Here is a 19,346-nt window from a genome sequence, read left to right on the forward strand (position 1 = left end):
GCACTGACATCAGCAGCGTGACATAAAGCACTGACACCAGCACCATGATATACAGCACTGACACCTGCCCCGTGATAGAGTGATCTGACACCAGCACCGTGATAGAGAGCACTGACATCAGCAGCGTGACATAAAGCACTGACACCAGCACCGTGATATACAGCACTGACACCTGCACCGTAAGCAGCCCCAGGAGGAAGTCAGCATAGCACAGGGATGGTGGGAGCCCCTCATAATAAGCAGCCCCAGGAGGAAGTCAGCATAGCACAGGGATGGTGGGAGCCCCTCATAATGAGCATAGCACAGGGATGGTGGGAGCCCCTCATAATATGCACAGCAGAGGTACAGCCCCAGGAGGAAGTCAGCACAGCACAGGGATGGTGGGAGCCCCTCATAATAAGCAGCCCCAGGAGGAAGTCAGCACAGCACAGGGATGGTGGGAGCCCCTCATAATAAGCAGCCCCAGGAGGAAGTCAGCACAGCACAGGGATGGTGGGAGCCCCTCATAATAAGCAGCCCCAGGAGGAAGTCAGCACGGCACAGGGATGGTGGGAGCTCCTCATAATAAGCAGCCCCAGGAGGATGTCAGCATAGCACAGGGATGGTGGGAGCGCCTCATAATATGCACAGCAGAGGTACAGCCCCAGGAGGAAGTCAGCAACAGCACCGAGATAGAGAGCACTAACAGCAGCACTGATACCAGCAACTTGCTGCTGGGCCCCAAAAATATGACACCGCTCAATCTCTTCAAACAGGAGGGTACGGGCATATAGTACAGTGTGCTTTTTTTGTACAAGGAAGTGAGCCAAATAAAGAAAGAAGGTCTGTGTGCTTGATTAAAAAAATAGTTTATAGACATATACATGGTCTACTGGTCACATGTGTTGAATTCCTCCGAGATCCATGCCTCTTTCATTTTTAGAAATGTGAGGTAGTTAACACTGTCGTGAGCTAGGCGAGTACGCTTATCGGTCACGATCCCCCCTGCTGCGCTGAATGTCCTTTTGGACAGGACACTGGATGAGGGGCAAGCCAACAGTTCGATTGCAAATTGGGCAAGCTTTGGCCAGAGGTCAAGCCTGCCCACCCAGTAGTCCAAGGGTTCATCACTCCTCAGAGCATCCACATCGGCCGTTAACCCGATGTAGTCGGACACCTGACGGTCTAGGCGTTCCCTGATGCTGGATCCGGATGACACCTGTCGATGGGTCAGCTGAAAGAATGACCTCATATCCGAAGTCACCAACACATCTTCAAACCGGCCTCTTCTTGCAGGCGCTGTTGGATTGGTACCCGCAACTCCTTCTCTGGGAGTGGGAATTGCTCCTCTGCCAGCGCACGCAAAAGCAGAATGCAGCATTTCTTGAAGCAAGGCTTGGAAGTGCTCCATTCTGACAGCCCTCTGTGACGGCGGTAACATTTCCGCCATTTTGTGTTTGTACCGGGGGTCTAAGTACGTTGCCACCCAGTACTGGTCCTTGACCCTTATGCTTTTTATACGGGGTCCCTGTTAAAACACTGGAGCATGAAGGCCCCCATTTGCACTAAACTGGAAGCGGTGTGGTGGCCTGGCTCCTGCTCATCATCCAGGATAATGTCGTCCTCTTCATTCTCCTCTCCCCATCCACGCACAACAGGGATCCCAGAAAGGTTTAAAGCATGCTCTTCTTGCTCCTCCTCATCCGCCCCGGCACCATCCTCCTCTGACTCCTCTTCAGACTCCTGTTGTTCACTTGTCTCAGATAGAGTAGCCCCCCCCCGGGAATTCATCCAGCATTGCGACTTCCTCATCTTCCCGCTCCTGCTCAGCTTGATCAATGAAACGACGCAATGCATTCTCCATAAAGGCATAAGGTACCATGTCACTGATGGCGCCATGGCTGCGACTGACCAGTTTGGTGATCTCCTCAAATGGCCGCAGAAGTCTGCATGCGTCGCGCATGAGCAGCCACTGGCACGGTGAAAAAAAACAGCTCCCCAGAACCTGTTCTGCCACAGAATTCATACAGGTAGACGTTAACTGCATGTTTCTGCTGGAGCAGCCTATCAAGCATATAGAAGGTTGAGTTCCATCGCGTCGGGCAATCGCAAATAAGACGTCTGACCGGCATATTGTGTAGCCGCTGAATGTCAGCAAGGCGAAGCCATGGCCAAGTAAGATCTTCTGAAATGGGCCGAGATTTTCTTTGCCTGCCGCAAGATGTCCTGGACCCCAGGGTAGTTGACAACGAATCGCTGCACGACCAAGTTTAAGACGTGTGCCATACATTTCACGTGCGTAATTTTGCCCTGTTTCAATGGTCTAGGCAGATTGGCATCATTGTCACACACCACTTTACCAACTGTCAAATTGAGCGGTGTTAGCCACTGATCTGCCTGTGAACGCAAAGCTAAAAGGAGTGCTGGGCCAGTGTGGCTCTCGGCTTACAGGCACAACAGACGCAGCACGGCATGGCAACGTCTCACCTGGCATGTCGAATAGGTTCTGGGGAGCTTGGGCGGCGCAGCGGAAGAGACGTTAGCAGCGGAAAAGGAGGAGTCAGCCGAGGAGGAGAGGGAGGAGGATGGAGTAGGAGGAGGAGGAGGAGAAGAGCCAGGCCTGCATGCATTCCGTGGCGGTAAAACCAAATCTGCACGGGTGCCACGGGTTACATGCGTGACGGCCATCAGAAGGTTCACCCAGTGGGCAGTAAAAGTGATATACCTTCCCTGCCCATGTTTGCTAGACCACGTGTCTGTGGTCAGATGTATCTTGGCACCGACACTGTGTACCAGAGATACATTCACTTGCCGCTGAACATGGCCATATACCTCTGGGATGCCCTTCTGTGAGAAATACTTCCTTTTTGGGACCTTCCATTGTGGTGTTCCAATGGCCACAAATTTTCGAAAGGCCTTCTAGTCCACCAGTATATATTACAGTAGTTGGCGGGCTATCAGTTCTGACAAGCCAGCCGTCAACCTTGGGCAAGAGGGTTATCCGGCATCATCATTTTTTTACGCTCGAACATTAGGCCCACGGAAGCCTGCCTTTTTGCAGAAAAACGTGAGCTTGGCGTGATGGAAGGTGGACTGGAGGACAATTTTGAGGAGAGAGGAGAAGGAGAAGTAGAAGACGAGGCTGGACGTTGAGAGCCTGGAGTGTGGCTTTGTGTGTTCCGTTGCTCCCACTGGGCTCGGTGATGGCAGCTCATGTACCTTCTTAAGGTGGTTGTCCCTAGGTGAGTGTTGGGCTTACCGCGACTAATGCGTTGACTGCAAAGATTGCAGATGGCAACACTATTGTCAGCAGCGGACACGTTAAAAAAAGCCCACACTGCGGAGCCATGTGCCGGCGTCCTGGGAGCGCCAGATGTGACCATACATGGTCGATGACTCGCTCCTGATACATTAGCAGTCTGCTTTGTCCCTCCTGTGCAATGTAAGTTATTCCTGCTTCTCCTCCCTATCTGATGGTCCATATCTCCCTCTGAACTCCCCTCCTCTTCCTCTCTTGTGGGCACCCACGTGACATCACTAGACACATCATCATCGACGTCACCTTCCCCACCGCTATAAGTAGAGATCTCGGAGTAGGCAGCAACACCGGGGACCAACCTCCTCCTTGGGCTGATCTGGGTACTGTCGTCAGACTGCTGAGTGGCGGTTGTTGCTACCTCCTCTTCCTGATCCAATGCCAATAGTGGCTGCGCATCAGAAATGTATTGATTTGGAACGGAAAATAATTCCTGTGACTCAAGCGAAAGGTATGTGGTGGTGGTGTTGTTGGTGGTAGTGTCTTTGGGGGTGCACATAGCAGAGAGTGAAGAAGAGGGTGCAGATCAAGAGGATGAGGAGGGTGCAGAAGAGTAAGGCTGAGTGAGCCACTCAACCAATTCTGGTGCTTCCTTTGACATAATCGCACGCACCTTCTGCAATTTCCCACTTTGGCTCAAGCCTGTTGCTCCTGCACTACCCCTACCACCCCTGCCTGCCTCTTCCTCTGCCTGTCATTTTTTAAATGACCCTGTGACAAAACTCTCTACAGAAGTGCAGTATGTATGTGGAAGAAGGTATATAACACCCCGCTTCAATCTGTTGTTTTTGGGGGCCACTGGTCTATCACACCAGTTACAATCCTTTTTTTTTGGATTGCGTTTGTTACTCTTTGTAGTATCGCTGCAGAACCGCTCAGCAGTCACAATGCTGCACAGTGGAAATGCACTATACTATGCTTTCTATATGTGCAAGTATTTTATACGTGTATTACACAACTATATAGTGCACACCAAATAGTACACCTATACCAGTCCTTAAGGACCTTTGTGGAACTAGTAGGTTGTGATTAGCAGACTGTACCTCACTCAACCCTATATACTGTAGTACGCTATACCTTACCAGTCCTTAGAAGGACCTTTGTTGAACTAGTAGGTTGTGATTAGCAGACTGTACCTCAGTCCCTATACTGATAAAGGACTGCTGCAGAATAGGGCAGCAGTCAGCAGTAGTGCACCTCAACCCTATATATTGTGGACCTATACCGGTCCTTAAGGATTAGCAGACTGTACCTCCCTCAACCCCATATACTGTATTACGCTATACCTTACCAGTCCTTAGAAGGACCTTTGTGGAACTAGTAGGTTGTGATTAGCAGACTGTACCTCACTCAATCCTATATACTGTAGTACGCTATACCTTACCAGTCCTTAGAAGGACCTTTGTGGAACTAGTAGGTTGTGATTAGCAGACTGTACCTCAGTCCCTATACTGATAAAGGACTGCTGCAGAATAGGGCAGCAGTCAGCAGTAGTGCACCTCAACCCTATATATTGTGGACCTATACCAGTCCTTAAGGATTAGCAGACTGTACCTCACTCAACCCTATATACTGTAGTACGCTATACCTTACCAGTCCTTAGAAGGACCTTTGTGGAACTAGTAGGTTGTGATTAGCAGACTGTACCTCAGTCCCTATACTGATAAAGGACTACTGCAGCAGAAGGGCAGCAGTCAAGTATAATATTCTTTCTATATTTGGAAGAAAGAATATTATACCTGTACAACCCTATTACCATACCAGTCCTGAAAAGGACCTTTGTGGACCTAATAGTAACAGCTAATGATTAAACTGACTGTCCCTTACTGCTACACACAGCGTCATGTCTGTCCATATTTACACTGACAAAACACAGGCTGCTGCAACAATAACTTGAATAGCATTGCACTCAAAACTATATCCTGTACTACTACACCATACCAGTCCTGAAAAGGACTTTTGTGGACCTAATAGTAACAGCTAATGATTAAACTGACTGTCCCTCTCTGCTACACACAGCGTCCTGTCTGTCCCTATCTGCCCTGACAAAAGACAATCTGCTGCAACAATGACTTGAATAGCAGTGCCTCAAACCTATATCCTGAACTACACCTATACCATACCAGTCCTTAAAAGGACTTTTGTGGTCCTAATAACTAGCGATTCGGGTCACTGCAGTCTCTCCCTGCTCCACACAGCAACCTCTCCCTATAGTGACAGTAGAAAGAATGTAAAATGGCCGCCGGATCGGGTCTATTTATAAGTTAGGGGGAATGTCCAATTGTCCATGTGCTGTAATGTCTCATTTGGCTGTCCTGTACCCCATGATGGATGTGTCGTCATAGGTCAAATTCCTTTTACACAGTAAACACGTAAGTCCGCCGGGCGAACAGCGGCAATAGTCCGCCGATCGGGCGAATCGCGAACAGCCGAAATTTGCCGCGAACCGAATTTTATTCCATCATGGGTTGATTTTTTTCAAAACCACTGATACAGAAATGGTTAATCAAGCAGACATTCATCTCACTATTCCATCTGAAACCATCATATTGTTAATCTGTCAAAGAAAATATATGAATATCATGATCTAGATATCCAAAAATAATATTATTATGTATAACAAAAAAATAGAATGAGTAAAAATAATTCTGAAAAGAAAAATAAAAAAATAAAAAAAAAAGGAAAAAGGGATAAGGAATAAATATTCCTAATCAGTTATACAAACAAGTATAAATCTAAATCTGTGTTTAGCCCTTTCGGAGCAATAGTATTAAGGAATTGTATCCAATAAACCTCACTTTTTCTTAATACTAACTCCCGATCACCCCCTCGCCTATTTTTTACTAATGCCTTTTAACACCATATATTTTAACTGGGAAATTGAATGTCCCTTCTCTAAAAATTGTCTAGCCAGGGGTAATTGCATTAATTTGTCTCTAAGCAAGTATGCATGCCTAGCTATGCAGTCTTTAACCTTTTGAGTTGTTTCTCCAATATAAAGTAACCCACATGGACATTTTATGGCATAGATCACATAAGATGATTGACAGATGTAGTGGCCTTTAATTGGAGGGGGAGATATACTTTTTCCTTTAATCATTGAATTACACTGAATACATGATAAACAGGGAAATTATCCTATGTTTTGTGGTCCCAAAAAGGGTGTTTTAGGACTGGAAGGAAAGTGTTGATCTGATCTTACTAAACAGGTCTCTCAATGTCCAAACTTTTCTATAAGAGGGTAGTGATTGATAAGAAAATTCATCTATAGTGGGATAACTTTCTCTCAGTAAGATATGTAACGTGAAAAGATAGGCTATAGGGGTACCTCATCCTATATAAATTTTATAAACAAAGAACCAACATGATGGATTATCACGGTACCATGGAGGAATTCACACACTTAATAGTTTTCAAATAAATTTATTTTACAAAAGATACAATCAATAAGGCTAGTCTAATAAGGTTCAACAGCATTAATTACAATACATGTCAAAAGAATGGTTGACGCATTTCACATTTCTGCTTCTTCAGAACCAAATATTCCTGACTGAAGAACCTTGATTTGAGAATAGGAAGAGATGGGCGTCATTTATACTGGATATATTAGACCAATACAGACATAACATCATTGTTTCATTTAATGAAGTATCTATATATATATATACTTTTTGATAATTTTAACATTAATAGCAACTTACATTGTTATAGAACAACCCAAGCAGCCAAAAGCGATATGCCCTCAAAAGAGGGAGAAGTGGTGCTGATTATATGCCCAGACCAGGCCTTTAAATAATAAAAATAGGCTTACCAACATAGCCTTTAAGCAAACAATATTTCATAGACCAAAATATTAAGCCAATCAGCCTAATAAGCTGTGCTATACTTACTAAATTATCCCAGTACCAATAGGGGCGAGCAGTTGTATTCCAAAATATAGCAAATTATGCCTCAGAGGGATAATTACTTGTTATGTATCACCAGGCTTCTCTATAGTAAGTTAAATTATAAATTAGTAACAGCAATGATACCCAATACGTTTTTATTAGATAAAAAGTGGAAAGAGGTGTAGGCATATATACCTAAATAGAGATATATGTGCACTGTGGCGGCGTGTTTGCCAATCTTTATGAACAAAATGGTGTGGTCACAGATGGCAACAATCCAGATGGAATTAAAAGATGTCTGGAAAATCTCAGATAGTAATGGCAAGATATCGACATAAATAGTCTCCAAAGATAATTTACTAAAAAATAGATAATAGAACACAATATGCATCATATAGCCAGAAACAAAAAGATAGTTTAGACTGGTAGGAACCATCGTACTTACCATCCACTTATACCAGCATAAGAAACAAACAGTTCTCAGCCAGCAGACTGATACTATACTGACTATATAGTCAGTTTTGGCACCAAAAGCGGCGTTCAGTCCGATTAGCGGCAGGTGTTAGTACTGGGAGTAATTTGGATGGTAGATACCATTGTCAGGGAGCTCATTGATGATGTGGTCTCACTAAGTAACAGCCGCGCAAGCAAGAAACACAAGAAAAGGTACAACTAGAAGAGCACCAGAACCACCAGAGACCCTGAACAACAATGTGGTATATAATATATCTTCTATTTCTTTAGCAGAGATTGAAATACGGGTTCTAAATAATGATATTGGATTTTGTCCTAAAGAAAAAATGAATGATTTCATCTTGAAACAAGACCTTTACCGATTTTATAGGCATTTAAGATTTTAAAGCATATTTTCAACCTGCTATCTTAAATAGAGAATGTTTGCCTTTATCAATTAAACATTTAAATTTAAGATCTAAACATTCTAAGGTACCTCCCACTTCTTGCTCTACCATTGAGGTGTTCATTGACAAAGTTGATAATGATTTGAAGTCTTTTTTAGAAGACAAATAAAAGATTGACCATAGACCGAACAATTTGAGTCTGGAAGAGATTATGTTGTTAACCTCCTTGTCAGCTCAGCGAGATATTGTTATCAAGCCAGCTGACAAGCGGGGAGCTATTGTGGTTATGGACACCCCAAAGTGCGAAGCAGAAGTGTTGGAGCAATTATCAGATGTTGATACATATAGACGACTGGATTCCAATCTGGTACTTAAAGTACAAACTAAAATTAAGAAAGCTTTGACAGTAGCATTAAAAGATGGAATTATTGATGACGAAACATACAGATTTTTATTATGTGAACATCCCATTACATCTGTGATGTATATTTTACCTAAGATCCACAAAGACCTCATTAATCCACCTGGATGTCCCATCGTTTCAGGGATGGAATCGGTGACAACACCATTGGCACAATATTTAGACAAATGTGTAAGTCCATTATTGGTTAACACCCAATCATTTATATGGGATACCAGTGATTTCCTTAATAAGATTAATTGTATCAAATTGTCACCTTATTCCATCCTTGTTACATGGGACGTATCCAGCCTCTATACCATTATTCCCCATGAATTGGGTATGGAAGTATGTCCATGGCTCTTTGTACATTGTTACAATGATCGACAAATTGCTTTTCTCTTGGAATTACTGGAAATTGTCCTTGAGGAGAATTATATTATCTTCAAGGAAACCCATTATCTACAGCTCAAAGGAGCAGCGATGGGTTCCAGTGTCGCAGCCCCATACGCAAACTCGTTCATGAATATGATTGAAACATAATTTATTTATAATAATACATTTTTTTGAGGAAATGGGATGGTACAGATTTATAGATGACGTGTTTGCTGTGTGGGGTGGTGACATTGGAACCCTTTTATTATTTGATCAGTACCTTAATTACCTTATTCCTGGTTTGAAGTTCAATATGGTACACAGCAGGGTGGAAATTCCCTTCCTGGATACCATGTTGAAAGTGAATCGGACCAAAATTGAAAGTGATCTGTATGTTAAAAGTACAGATCCCAACCAATTGTTACACTATGACATTTTTCACACTCGATCAGTCTTCAACTCTATCCCAAGGAGTCAATTAATGAGAGTGGAAAGAATAGTCAGTGATTCACAATGTCGAGAAGAGAGATTAATGGAAATGGAAACTAAACTAATTTGTAGAAATTATCCAGAAGCAGCAGTTAAAAGAGAACGTCTAAATCTAAATAATAGTAGGCCAGCAATAGACATACTAAAATAATTCCTTTTGTAACACAATTTCATCCATTTTCTAATGATATTTTTAATATGAATAGATGAATTTCCTTATCCACCGCTACCCTCCTATAGAAAAGGTGGGACATTTAGAGACCGTTTAGTAAGATCAGATCAATGCTTTCCTTCCACTCCTAAAACAACCTTTTTGGGATCACAAAACATGGGATAATTTCCCTGTTTATCATGTATTCAGTGTAATTCAATGATTAAAGGAAAAAGTATATCACACCTCCCACAAAGGTTTTGATATTACAAATAAAGGCCACTACACCCGTCAATCATCTTATGTGATCTATGCCATAAAATGCCCATGTGGGTTTCTTTATATTGGAGAAACAACACAAAAGGTTAAAGACCGCATAGCTAGGCATAAATACTCGATTAGAGACAAATTAATACAATTACTCCTGGCTAGACACTTTTTAGAGAAGGGACATTCAATTTCCCAGTTAAAATATATGGTGTTGGAAGATATTAGTAAAAATAGGAGAGTTGGTTTTAAGAAAATGTGAGGTTTATTGGATAAATTTCCTTAATACTATTGCTACGAAAAGACTAAACACAGATTTAGATTTATACTTGTTTGTATAAGTGATTAGGAATTCCTTCACCCTTTTTTCCCTTTTTTTTTCTTTTTTTCTTTTCAGAATTATTTATAATCATTCAATTTTTTTTTGTTATGCATAATATTATTTTTGGATATCTAGATCATGATATTCATATAATTTCTTTGACAGATGAACAATATGATGGTTTCAGGAATAGTGAGTTGAATGTCTGCTTGATTAACCATTTCTGTATTAGTGGCTTGGGAAAAAATCAACCCATGAAGGAATACAATTATACTAATGAGTAATTAATCATGAAATGTATTCCATATGTAATTATTGGAAATTTTTTAAAATTCTCATGAATGTGATTGTGATGTTAGATGTGTGCTGATCTGAGGAAGGGCGTAAGCATGTGAGGCCGAAATGGAAATCTCTTTGAACACTTTACTATATAACTATTTTTGAAATTATTGAACAAATACAATTTTAAATGCAGCGATCCTTCAAATGTGTTGCTTATACAGTATGTATAGTCAGGAAGACCAGACTGCTTTATACTAAATATTGACTAGGCTTAGTATATACAGTATAGTATGTGAAAAAGCAGTACATCCACATAAAAGTGTCTCCTACACAAATAAGAAAGTAAAATATATAATGTAATGTCCACAAGTGTATGATGACTAATCAACACCACAGGGAGTGGTAATATGGATTAGTGCCAATAAACATTGAAACACAAAAAAGTTATATAAAAAAATATAAATTTTATTAACACAAAAAATAGACAGTTAAAAAGTTCTTTGTTAATCAACAGACATAGCAATCATAAACAACGTGTCTTGTGCTGCCAAAAGAGATGTTATCTTATCACATATGGGGTGACGATTTGGTAGTTATCCCAACATGTTTTGCCACCATGGGCTTCCTCAGGGGATTATATATTATTTTAGAACAAGATGTATGTCACCAAAACAACTTCCCACTGCCTTTAAGACAAAAGCAAAGGGCAATGTGAAGAACACCAGGGGGTGCACAGAACGGCCACAATGGACCCAGAAAAACCAAAAGCACAAGTTATTAATGTGCAAAAAAGAGCCAGGGGTGCCAGGATGGAATTATGCCACTGGTTGTCAAGAAAAGACAAGCAGCAGGGAGCTGGTATGGAGCTATAGCTATGTATAGTCACCCTTGGAGAACCACAATTATCCACATTTTTGCTGCTTTAGGCACTGGAAAAAATCAAGTGTTCGTTGTGCTAAAACTCATTCTTTCATTTTAGGTGTTGGCTACTGTAGCCATATAGTTGTTTAGGGAAGGTTAACACAGAACGATGTCTATATTAGAAATGTTTTACTAATCATTAATCACCACTTCTAAACAAGAACTAGTTATGAAATAGGGAAGGGGACTTTTTTATTTACTGAGAAAATAGATGGAAGTAGAAACCACAAACATACACGTGTAACCCAGAGACATCATAAGTATCTACTGTATTTTTATAGAATGAATACATATTTTTGCCTCTGTGAGTATTTAGGTCATAGTGAGTTCCTTGGCAACTTTTCTTACTAAATACCATTGAAGCTACTACCAAACTAGGCACCCACATCCCCCTAAATATTTTGGACATCTCATTTATATATAATCTATTCATTATAGGGTTCCAATAGATTCTATCAGCCTTTCTCAACCTTTTTCCCCCAGAGGATTCCTTAAAATAACTCTTAGCCCTTGTACACGCGGTTGGACATTCCGACAGAAAATGTCCGACCGGACCGTGTTGTCAGATAATCCGACCGTGTGTGGGCTTCATCTGACTTTTTCCGTCGGACTGTCCGACCAACAAAGTTTGAGAGCTGGATATAAAATTTCCGACAACATGATCCTTTCGGACTTTGTCCGATTGTTTGTAGAGAATTCCGATCAGACAAAGTGCCACGCATGCTGAGATCAAATTCCTAGACCAAAGCTATTGGCTACTTGCCTGAACATAGTCCCATCGTAACTAAATAACGCCATCACGTTACAAACTATCAGATTTTCCGCCAACTTTGTCCGACCGTGTGTATGCAACACCAGTTTCAGACAAAATCCGTCTGAAAAAATCAGACGGATTTTGTTGTCGGAATGTCCGACCGTGTGTACAAGGGCTTAGGTCTCAGCAGACCCCAGCTAAAATGAATTTACAAGGATTCAGTGGGAAGAATGTTCCTTAAACTGGTAATCAATGGGAAGATTATTTCCCTTACAGACAGCTAAAAAAGATCACCGTTGTCATGCAGATGGATTTGCCAAGTGGCGTTGGATCCAGAAATGAGGGCAACCAGCAGCAGTTCAAGAAATACCAAGCAACAACTTGAGGAACCCTGGTTGAGAAAGGCTGCATTAGATAATCATTGCCAACACCTACAGTATGTCTGGACACTATGGGTTACATTAATCACCCCAAGCATACACAATGGAAGGGGGTGTGGGAGTGTGCACTTGATATGGGTTTTCAAGTCATTGTGTGGTCCTAGACTGTAGTTTTCAGATGATATTAAAATATTTAAATGTCTGTTTCCAAAAGAAGTGCCTTGAACATTCTGTCTGTTCCTCATTGTATTACAATTCTCCTGATAAATGTTTTTTTTCTGTTTGCACAGCTAATAGATGGCCGTAACAGTAAGAACATTAATGTATCATTCCTCCGCTCTAAAATTGGCATAGTATCTCAGGAACCGGTGCTGTTTGACTGTAGTATTTCTGAAAACATCAAGTATGGAGATAATTCCAAACAGCTTTCCATGGACCAAGTGATCGAAGCAGCAAAAAAGGCTCAGCTTCACGATTTCGTCATGGGGCTTCCAGATGTGAGTAGGCAGCTGGAGAGGTTCAGTTGCGCATGGTGCTCGGTGGATTTGTGGTACTTTATATTATCTTTAGAGCACTGAAGCTCTCAGTTAAATAACTACTAGACTCCATATCTTCATAGTATGTTCCGCTTAGTTTTGTGTTGCTTTTCCCCCGCACTGTAAAAAAACTGTCCACCTAAATTGATCCTAGTTTGTTTGACAATTGGGTGGATACTAGACTCTAAAGTACAGAGCCTATGAAAACTCTGCTTTAGTTTTTAACACAGCTGGGGAGTGCAGAACTTCTATCAAGTTTTTATTAATGTTCATGACATGGGCATTTTAACCTTTCCAAACTTTGCTACAAAAGTGTTTTTTGTTACTGTGCTGGGGAGACTATACTTCTGGAGTTATTCTGTGCCCAGAAAAAAAATCCATGCTACAAGAATTATTTTGTTTCACATGTATTTCAGGATGTGGGCATATAGGACCGAGAACCTTTACCCTTTTTGCATCCATTTGAACAAAAATAGCATTAGAAACCTGACAAAGGTTGAAACCAATTCTATTCATAGTTTAAGGAGATCACTGGCTTATCTGCAAGGGACATCGGTCCCAAAGAGGAAGAGGCAATTCTGCCTCATCTGTGCCACCAGTACCCCCTGCCAGTGCCACCTGTCATTGCCACCTACCAGTGCCCACAGTGCCCACTAGTGCCACCTATCAATGCCCATGAGGGCCACCTATCAACGCCCACAAGTGCCACCTGTCAATGCCCAACAGTGGTGCCAATCAGTGCCACCTAGCAGTGCTTGCCTATCAGTGTAACCAATCAGTGCCCGCCTCTTATTGCCACCCATCAGTGGCATCACTGCCACCCATCAGTGTCCATCACTGCTGCATCATCAGCGTACATGAATTAAGGAGAATAATTACCTGTTTGCAAAATGTTATAACAAAATATAAAAAAATATCAAACATTTTTTTTAAATGTGGTCTCTTTAAAAAAATTTAACAAAAAATAAAAACTGCACAGGTGATGCAAATCAAATACAACCAAAAGAAAGCTCTATTTGTGGGAAAAAAATGATAAAAATTTAATTTGGGTACAGTGTTGTATGACTGCACAATTGTCATTCAAAGTGCATCAGCGCTGAAAGCTGAAAATTGGTCTGAACAGGAGGGGGGTTTAAGTGCCCAGTAAGCAAGTGGTTAAGCAAAATCTTTTCTATTCACAATCAAAAAATAGGTTTTGGCTGAAGTTGTGATTTAAACTGATGTCTTCCTTTAAAGGAGAAGTTTGGCCAAAGCTTTTTTTGCTATACTTCTCCTTTAGATCTCAGGAGTGCAGTTAGTTCTGCACTCCTGTATCCCAAACCATCAAAGGATCAAAACCCAATAATTTTCAAAAACTAGGTTGCTGCTCTTTTAACAGTGAAAACACTGTTTCTATTAATCTATGCGTGAAAATAGGGGCGCCACCTATACATAACTATAAATGGTAAAGTATAACAATGAAATGTGCATCAATGTAAACAAAATATCATAAATGGAACCATATATTCAATGAGTCTGGAAAATTCCTCCAACAATAAGTGTCCAATCACGCGCTCCCAAATAATAAATATACCGACAGAAGTGCTTCAAGCTCCTGTGTGCCGTTTTCAGCTTAAGCCCCCTGTTGGCTGATGTTATAGGCCCAGTCTAGGCTCTGAAAAAACCATATACTCAGAATCCACCCAGAGGCCTGGACTGGCAGCTGGCTCAGCCTCTCAGTGATTGACCGCCACAGGCTCTCTGCAGGCTCAAGACGCAGGCTCAAGACGCAGGCTCAAGACTGAGAGCTGAGTGATCAGTGGTGTTTGATCGCTTAGTTTTGGGTCTTGGAGGAGGTGGGGGACAGATGCAGCTGGGATCGGTGCTGCAGCCATCTAGGCAAGTATGATTGCTTCATAAATTAATAAAATTAAATTAATCATAAAATAAGAAGTAGAAAACTTTGGTGCTCTATTTGATGAAGATTAAATACAGCTGAATTCACATTGTATTGTTTATTGATTACAATAATGTTGCTGCCATTGGATATTAGATAACAATATTGATTTTTATATTATTTTCTGCTACAGAAATATGACACCAATGTTGGAGCTCACGGGTCTCAGCTGTCTCGGGGACAGAAACAGCGTATTGCAATCGCTCGAGCAATTATCAGGGACCCTAAAATTCTTTTACTTGACGAAGCAACATCTGCATTAGACACGGAAAGTGAAAAGGTGAGAGATTAAAGTCAAATTATCATTTAGAGCTAAGTTCACTTAGGCATAATAGCAAGCCAGAAAAGTGAAAGGTACAGTCAATTCTATCCTCTTCACTCTGTATAACCTAATCCTATCCTTCCTTATGGAGGTGGAAGTGAAGTCAATTCCTCCTCCGCAGAAAAATAGACATTTTGTGGAAGTATGAAGTTAGGAGAATCATAAACCCTGAGATTTTTTTATATGTACACTAGACATGTGCAATTCGTTTAGTTTTTAATTAGTTTTTGACGAAATTCGACAAATTCTTTAATTCGGAAATATTCTAATTAACAAAAATCCCTTAAACTAATTTGAAAGTCTGAAGTTCGGAAATTTTAAAATTCAAAAATCCGAAAAAAAGATCAAAAATCGGAAAATCGGAAATAATAACTAATAATAACTATTACTAACTATTAAATTATAGGTATTGGAATTTCCTTTCAAATTTTTCCGAGGTTACAAATGATCCAAAATAATGGATGCCGCATCTAAATGAATGGAGTGTAACAAATTAATAATAATAAGAATAATAAATAATATTAAAAAATATTATTATTTAGTTACGCTCTCTTTGTTTAGATGCGACATTCGTTATTTTGGATAATTCGTAACTTTAGATAAATTTGTATCCGTGGAGTTCACAACAGCCAAATTTGAAAGGAAATTCCAATACCTATCATTGAACAGTTATTATTAGCTAGTTTTATAGTTATTATTTCGGATTTTCTATTTTTTGGATTTTCATTCTTATTTGCGGATTTTCGTTCTTTCAAATTTTCTTTTTTATTTTTGAATTTTCAGATTTTCAAATTTCCAAATTTTCAAATTTCCAAATTTGTTTGAAATAACAAATTTCAATCACAACGAATGACAAGAAAAATAAAAAAACAAAAACAAAACAAAAATGAATTAAACAAAAACAAGCAAATCTTTTGGTAGTGCACATGTTTAATGTACACAATGACAAATGCCTCCTACACAGCTCCTGTGTTCCACCCTTGGTGGAGACTAAATATGGTCATGAAAAAACACATTGTTCCACCATTGAAACCTACAAGCCAGGTGAGATCAATGATTTCATGACATATAAATAGAAAGTGGCTAAAAGATGTTGAATTAGATTCACTCCTCTTAAGCCGCGTACACACGTAGCCGTCTGTCCGACGTACTTAGTCTGGCGGACTTCCCGCCAGACTGTCCGTCGGACTTTCCGAACGGGCTACTTGCCCACAAACGGCACTTTTTCAGCGGACTAATACGGCGTACTAAGTCCGCCGTACTATCCACCCAACTTTTGAAATGAACGGACTCGCCCACACACGCGGAGGAAAGTCCGCTCATTTCGAGCGCGTCTCCAGGTAGGCGGGGCCCGCGAAGGAGACGTCGCTGGCCCCGCTGCCTGGTATGGACTTAAAGGGGAACCCCAACGCTGAAAAAAATCGGCGTGGGGGTCCCCCCAGGTCCACATCAGACCCTTGTCCGAGCACGCTACCCGGCCGGGCAGGAAAGGGGGGACGAGCGAGCGCCCCCCCCCTCCTGAGCCGCACCAGGCCGCGTGCCCTCAACATGGGGGGGTGCCTTTGGGAAGGGGGGGCCGCGCGGCCCCCCCACCCCAAAGCACCTTGTCCCCATGTTGATGAGGACAAGGGCCTCTTCCAGACAACCCTGGCCGTTGGTTGTCGGGGTCTGCGGGCGGGGGGCTTATCGGAATCCGGGAGCCCCCTTTAATAAGGGGGCCCCGGATACCGGCCCCCCACCCTATGTGAATGAGTATGGGGTACAATGTACCCCTACCCATTCACCTGTAAAATAAAGTACAAAAAAAACACAACACACAAGATAAAATAGTTTATTGCACAGCTCCGGGGGTCTTCCGTCTTCGGGGGTCTTCTCGCCGGACTCCTCCGCTATCTTCTTCTAGCTCTTTTACTAGCGGAGGAGCCCGGCTTTCTTCCTCGCCGTCGCCCTCTTCTTCCGACTTCGGGGGTCTTGTCCCCCTCTTCGGTTCTTCTGCCGGGCCACCGCGCCTTCTTCTAGCTCTTTTACAGGCCCGGTCTTCTGTCGCCGCCGCTGTCGCCGCCCCCCCTTCCCCAAGGCACCCCCCATGTTGAGGGCACGCGGCCTGGTGCGGCTCAGGAGGGGGGGTGGCGCTCGCTCGTCCCCCCCTTTCCTGGCCGGCCGGGTAGCGTGCTCGGACAAGGGTCTGATGTGGACCTTGGTGGGCCCCCACGCCGATTTTTTCCGGCGTTGGGGTTCCCCTTTAAGTCCATACCAGGCGGCGGGGCCAGCGACGTCTCCTTCGTGGGCCCCGCCTACCTGGAGACCCGCTCGAAATGAGCGGACTTTTCTCCGGGCGGGAAAAGTCCGCTCATTTCAAAAGTACGGCGGACTGGCATACACATGGCCGGATTGTCCGTCGAAATGCGAGTCCGGCGGAAAGATTGGAGTGTAAAACTACTTTCTAAGTACGCCGTACTTTCGGGTCAAAAAAGTATGCCGGAGGCTACACACGGGGGGATTGTTTGGCGGACTTCAGTTTGCCGGACTTTTCCACCCGCTTGTTTGATTGTGTGTACGCGGCATTAGATTCAAAAAAGGATGAAAAAAGAGAAGGTTGGTATTTAATGAAAAAAATGGCAGCTGTTTTATGATTCACAGTGCTTTGCCAAACTAATGTTACCCAGCTAGGTTTTAGATCTACATGAACCTAAGTTTTGCAAAAAAGCTTGAAGGGGCTTCACCCATCTCATGGGTAGTAATCAGGGTGAAATGGAAACCCCTATGAAATGTGGGACTTTTTAAATGGAATAAACAAACATATATTAAAAATTAAAAAAGAGAAACATTTATTACAAAGTCTTTTGCTGATTACACGGGGTATGTGAAAGAGGATAGTGACTGGATAGGGACTTGAGTTTATCAATCCATGTTCTATTCCATGTGGTATCCTTTGGGGGCTTGACAGAGATGGTGAAATTGTTCTTAATGGCTTTTAACAAACTTGAGAGCTCTTTGGTGGCGTATATTCACACTTCCTTGGCTTGGTCCCCTTTCGATTATTACAGTCCTTCTTCTTTTTCTGATAATTTTTAAGATATTGCACTTACCTTTTTCAGCTATATGTAAGCGTGGATCCCAAAGGCAATAGGGTCGCCCCCCCCCAAAGTTTTTAACTAAAAAAAATAGTTCCTTCAAGTTTGTATAGGGGGAATAATGTTTTTTAACTCACGTGATTTAGGCAGACAGCTTTATTGTCATCCTTCAGAATGTCCTCAGGGCACAGAGCAATACGCTCCAAATACTCCCTCTGTTGATTTCAGCTTTTTTTCCCGTGGTAAGTGACTGGCAGACCGTAGGGCAGTGTTTTCAGTGGAATTGCGTCACATCCGGTTTCTCGGCTGTCCCACAGTAGAACACATGGCCTCTCAGAGTCGGCCGGGCAGTAGCGTGACACGCTGCTGAATTTATTTGTTCCGAAAAACCATCATATTGTGAATGTGAAGTGAGTTAATTAAGTGTATTGTACTACTAAGGCTTACATCATCTCCATACAAAATGGCACGTCAATATATGTCCATTGATTCCTGATCCTTGCTGGAGCATATCTATTTTCATAATTTACCAGTGCCACTGCTAATTTAACAGGCCATGCAGATCTCTGTCATGAAAGGGATAGAGACTATGTCATTTGAAGCTGCACTGAAACATATTCTGATGTTCTGTAATTTGAATCTATCTTTAACCACTTCAGCTCTGGAGGGTTTACCCCCCCCCCCCACACACACACATACACATGACCGGGCCATTTTTTGCTATTCTGCACTGCGTTACTTTAACTGACAACTGTACCCAAATAAAATTGATGTCCTTTTTTTCCCCACAAATAGACCGTTCTTTTGGTTGTATTTGTTTGCGCCCTCCCCCCAAAACTTTTGAGCACCAGCCGCCACTGGTGGATCCTGAAGAAGCAGTTTATGCAAAACACGTTGATCCTATATGCTGACATAATGCTGTAATTGTGAATATCAATACATTATTTAATTGGATTTATATCTGAAGTATTTTAACAAATGGTATTTTAAATGTGCCACCATTCATAGGGGTTTCCGTTTCACCCTGGTTACTACCTATAGCATGGGTGGAGCACCATCAAGCTTCTTTTGCAATGTATATTAGGTATGGTGCCT

The 19,346-nt window shown here is 42.1% G+C and overlaps 1 protein-coding gene across 1 annotated transcript in view; it reads left to right on the plus strand.

The window, feature by feature from the left end:
• The window catches only part of LOC143923952 (bile salt export pump-like), a 156,933-nt gene that overhangs the window by 133,291 nt on the left and 4,296 nt on the right, over positions 1–19,346 (plus strand). The window contains exons 27-28 of the mRNA XM_077447902.1: positions 12,674–12,880; positions 14,989–15,135. Of these exons, the coding sequence (XP_077304028.1) occupies positions 12,674–12,880; positions 14,989–15,135 (354 nt within the window). The remainder of the gene's footprint in view (positions 1–12,673; positions 12,881–14,988; positions 15,136–19,346) is intronic.

This window comes from Lithobates pipiens, unplaced genomic scaffold (genome assembly GCF_037356315.1).
Source record: "Lithobates pipiens isolate NorthernLeopardFrog02 unplaced genomic scaffold, aLitPip1_a1.2 Scaffold_22, whole genome shotgun sequence".
Taxonomy (NCBI): Eukaryota; Metazoa; Chordata; class Amphibia; order Anura; family Ranidae; genus Lithobates; species Lithobates pipiens.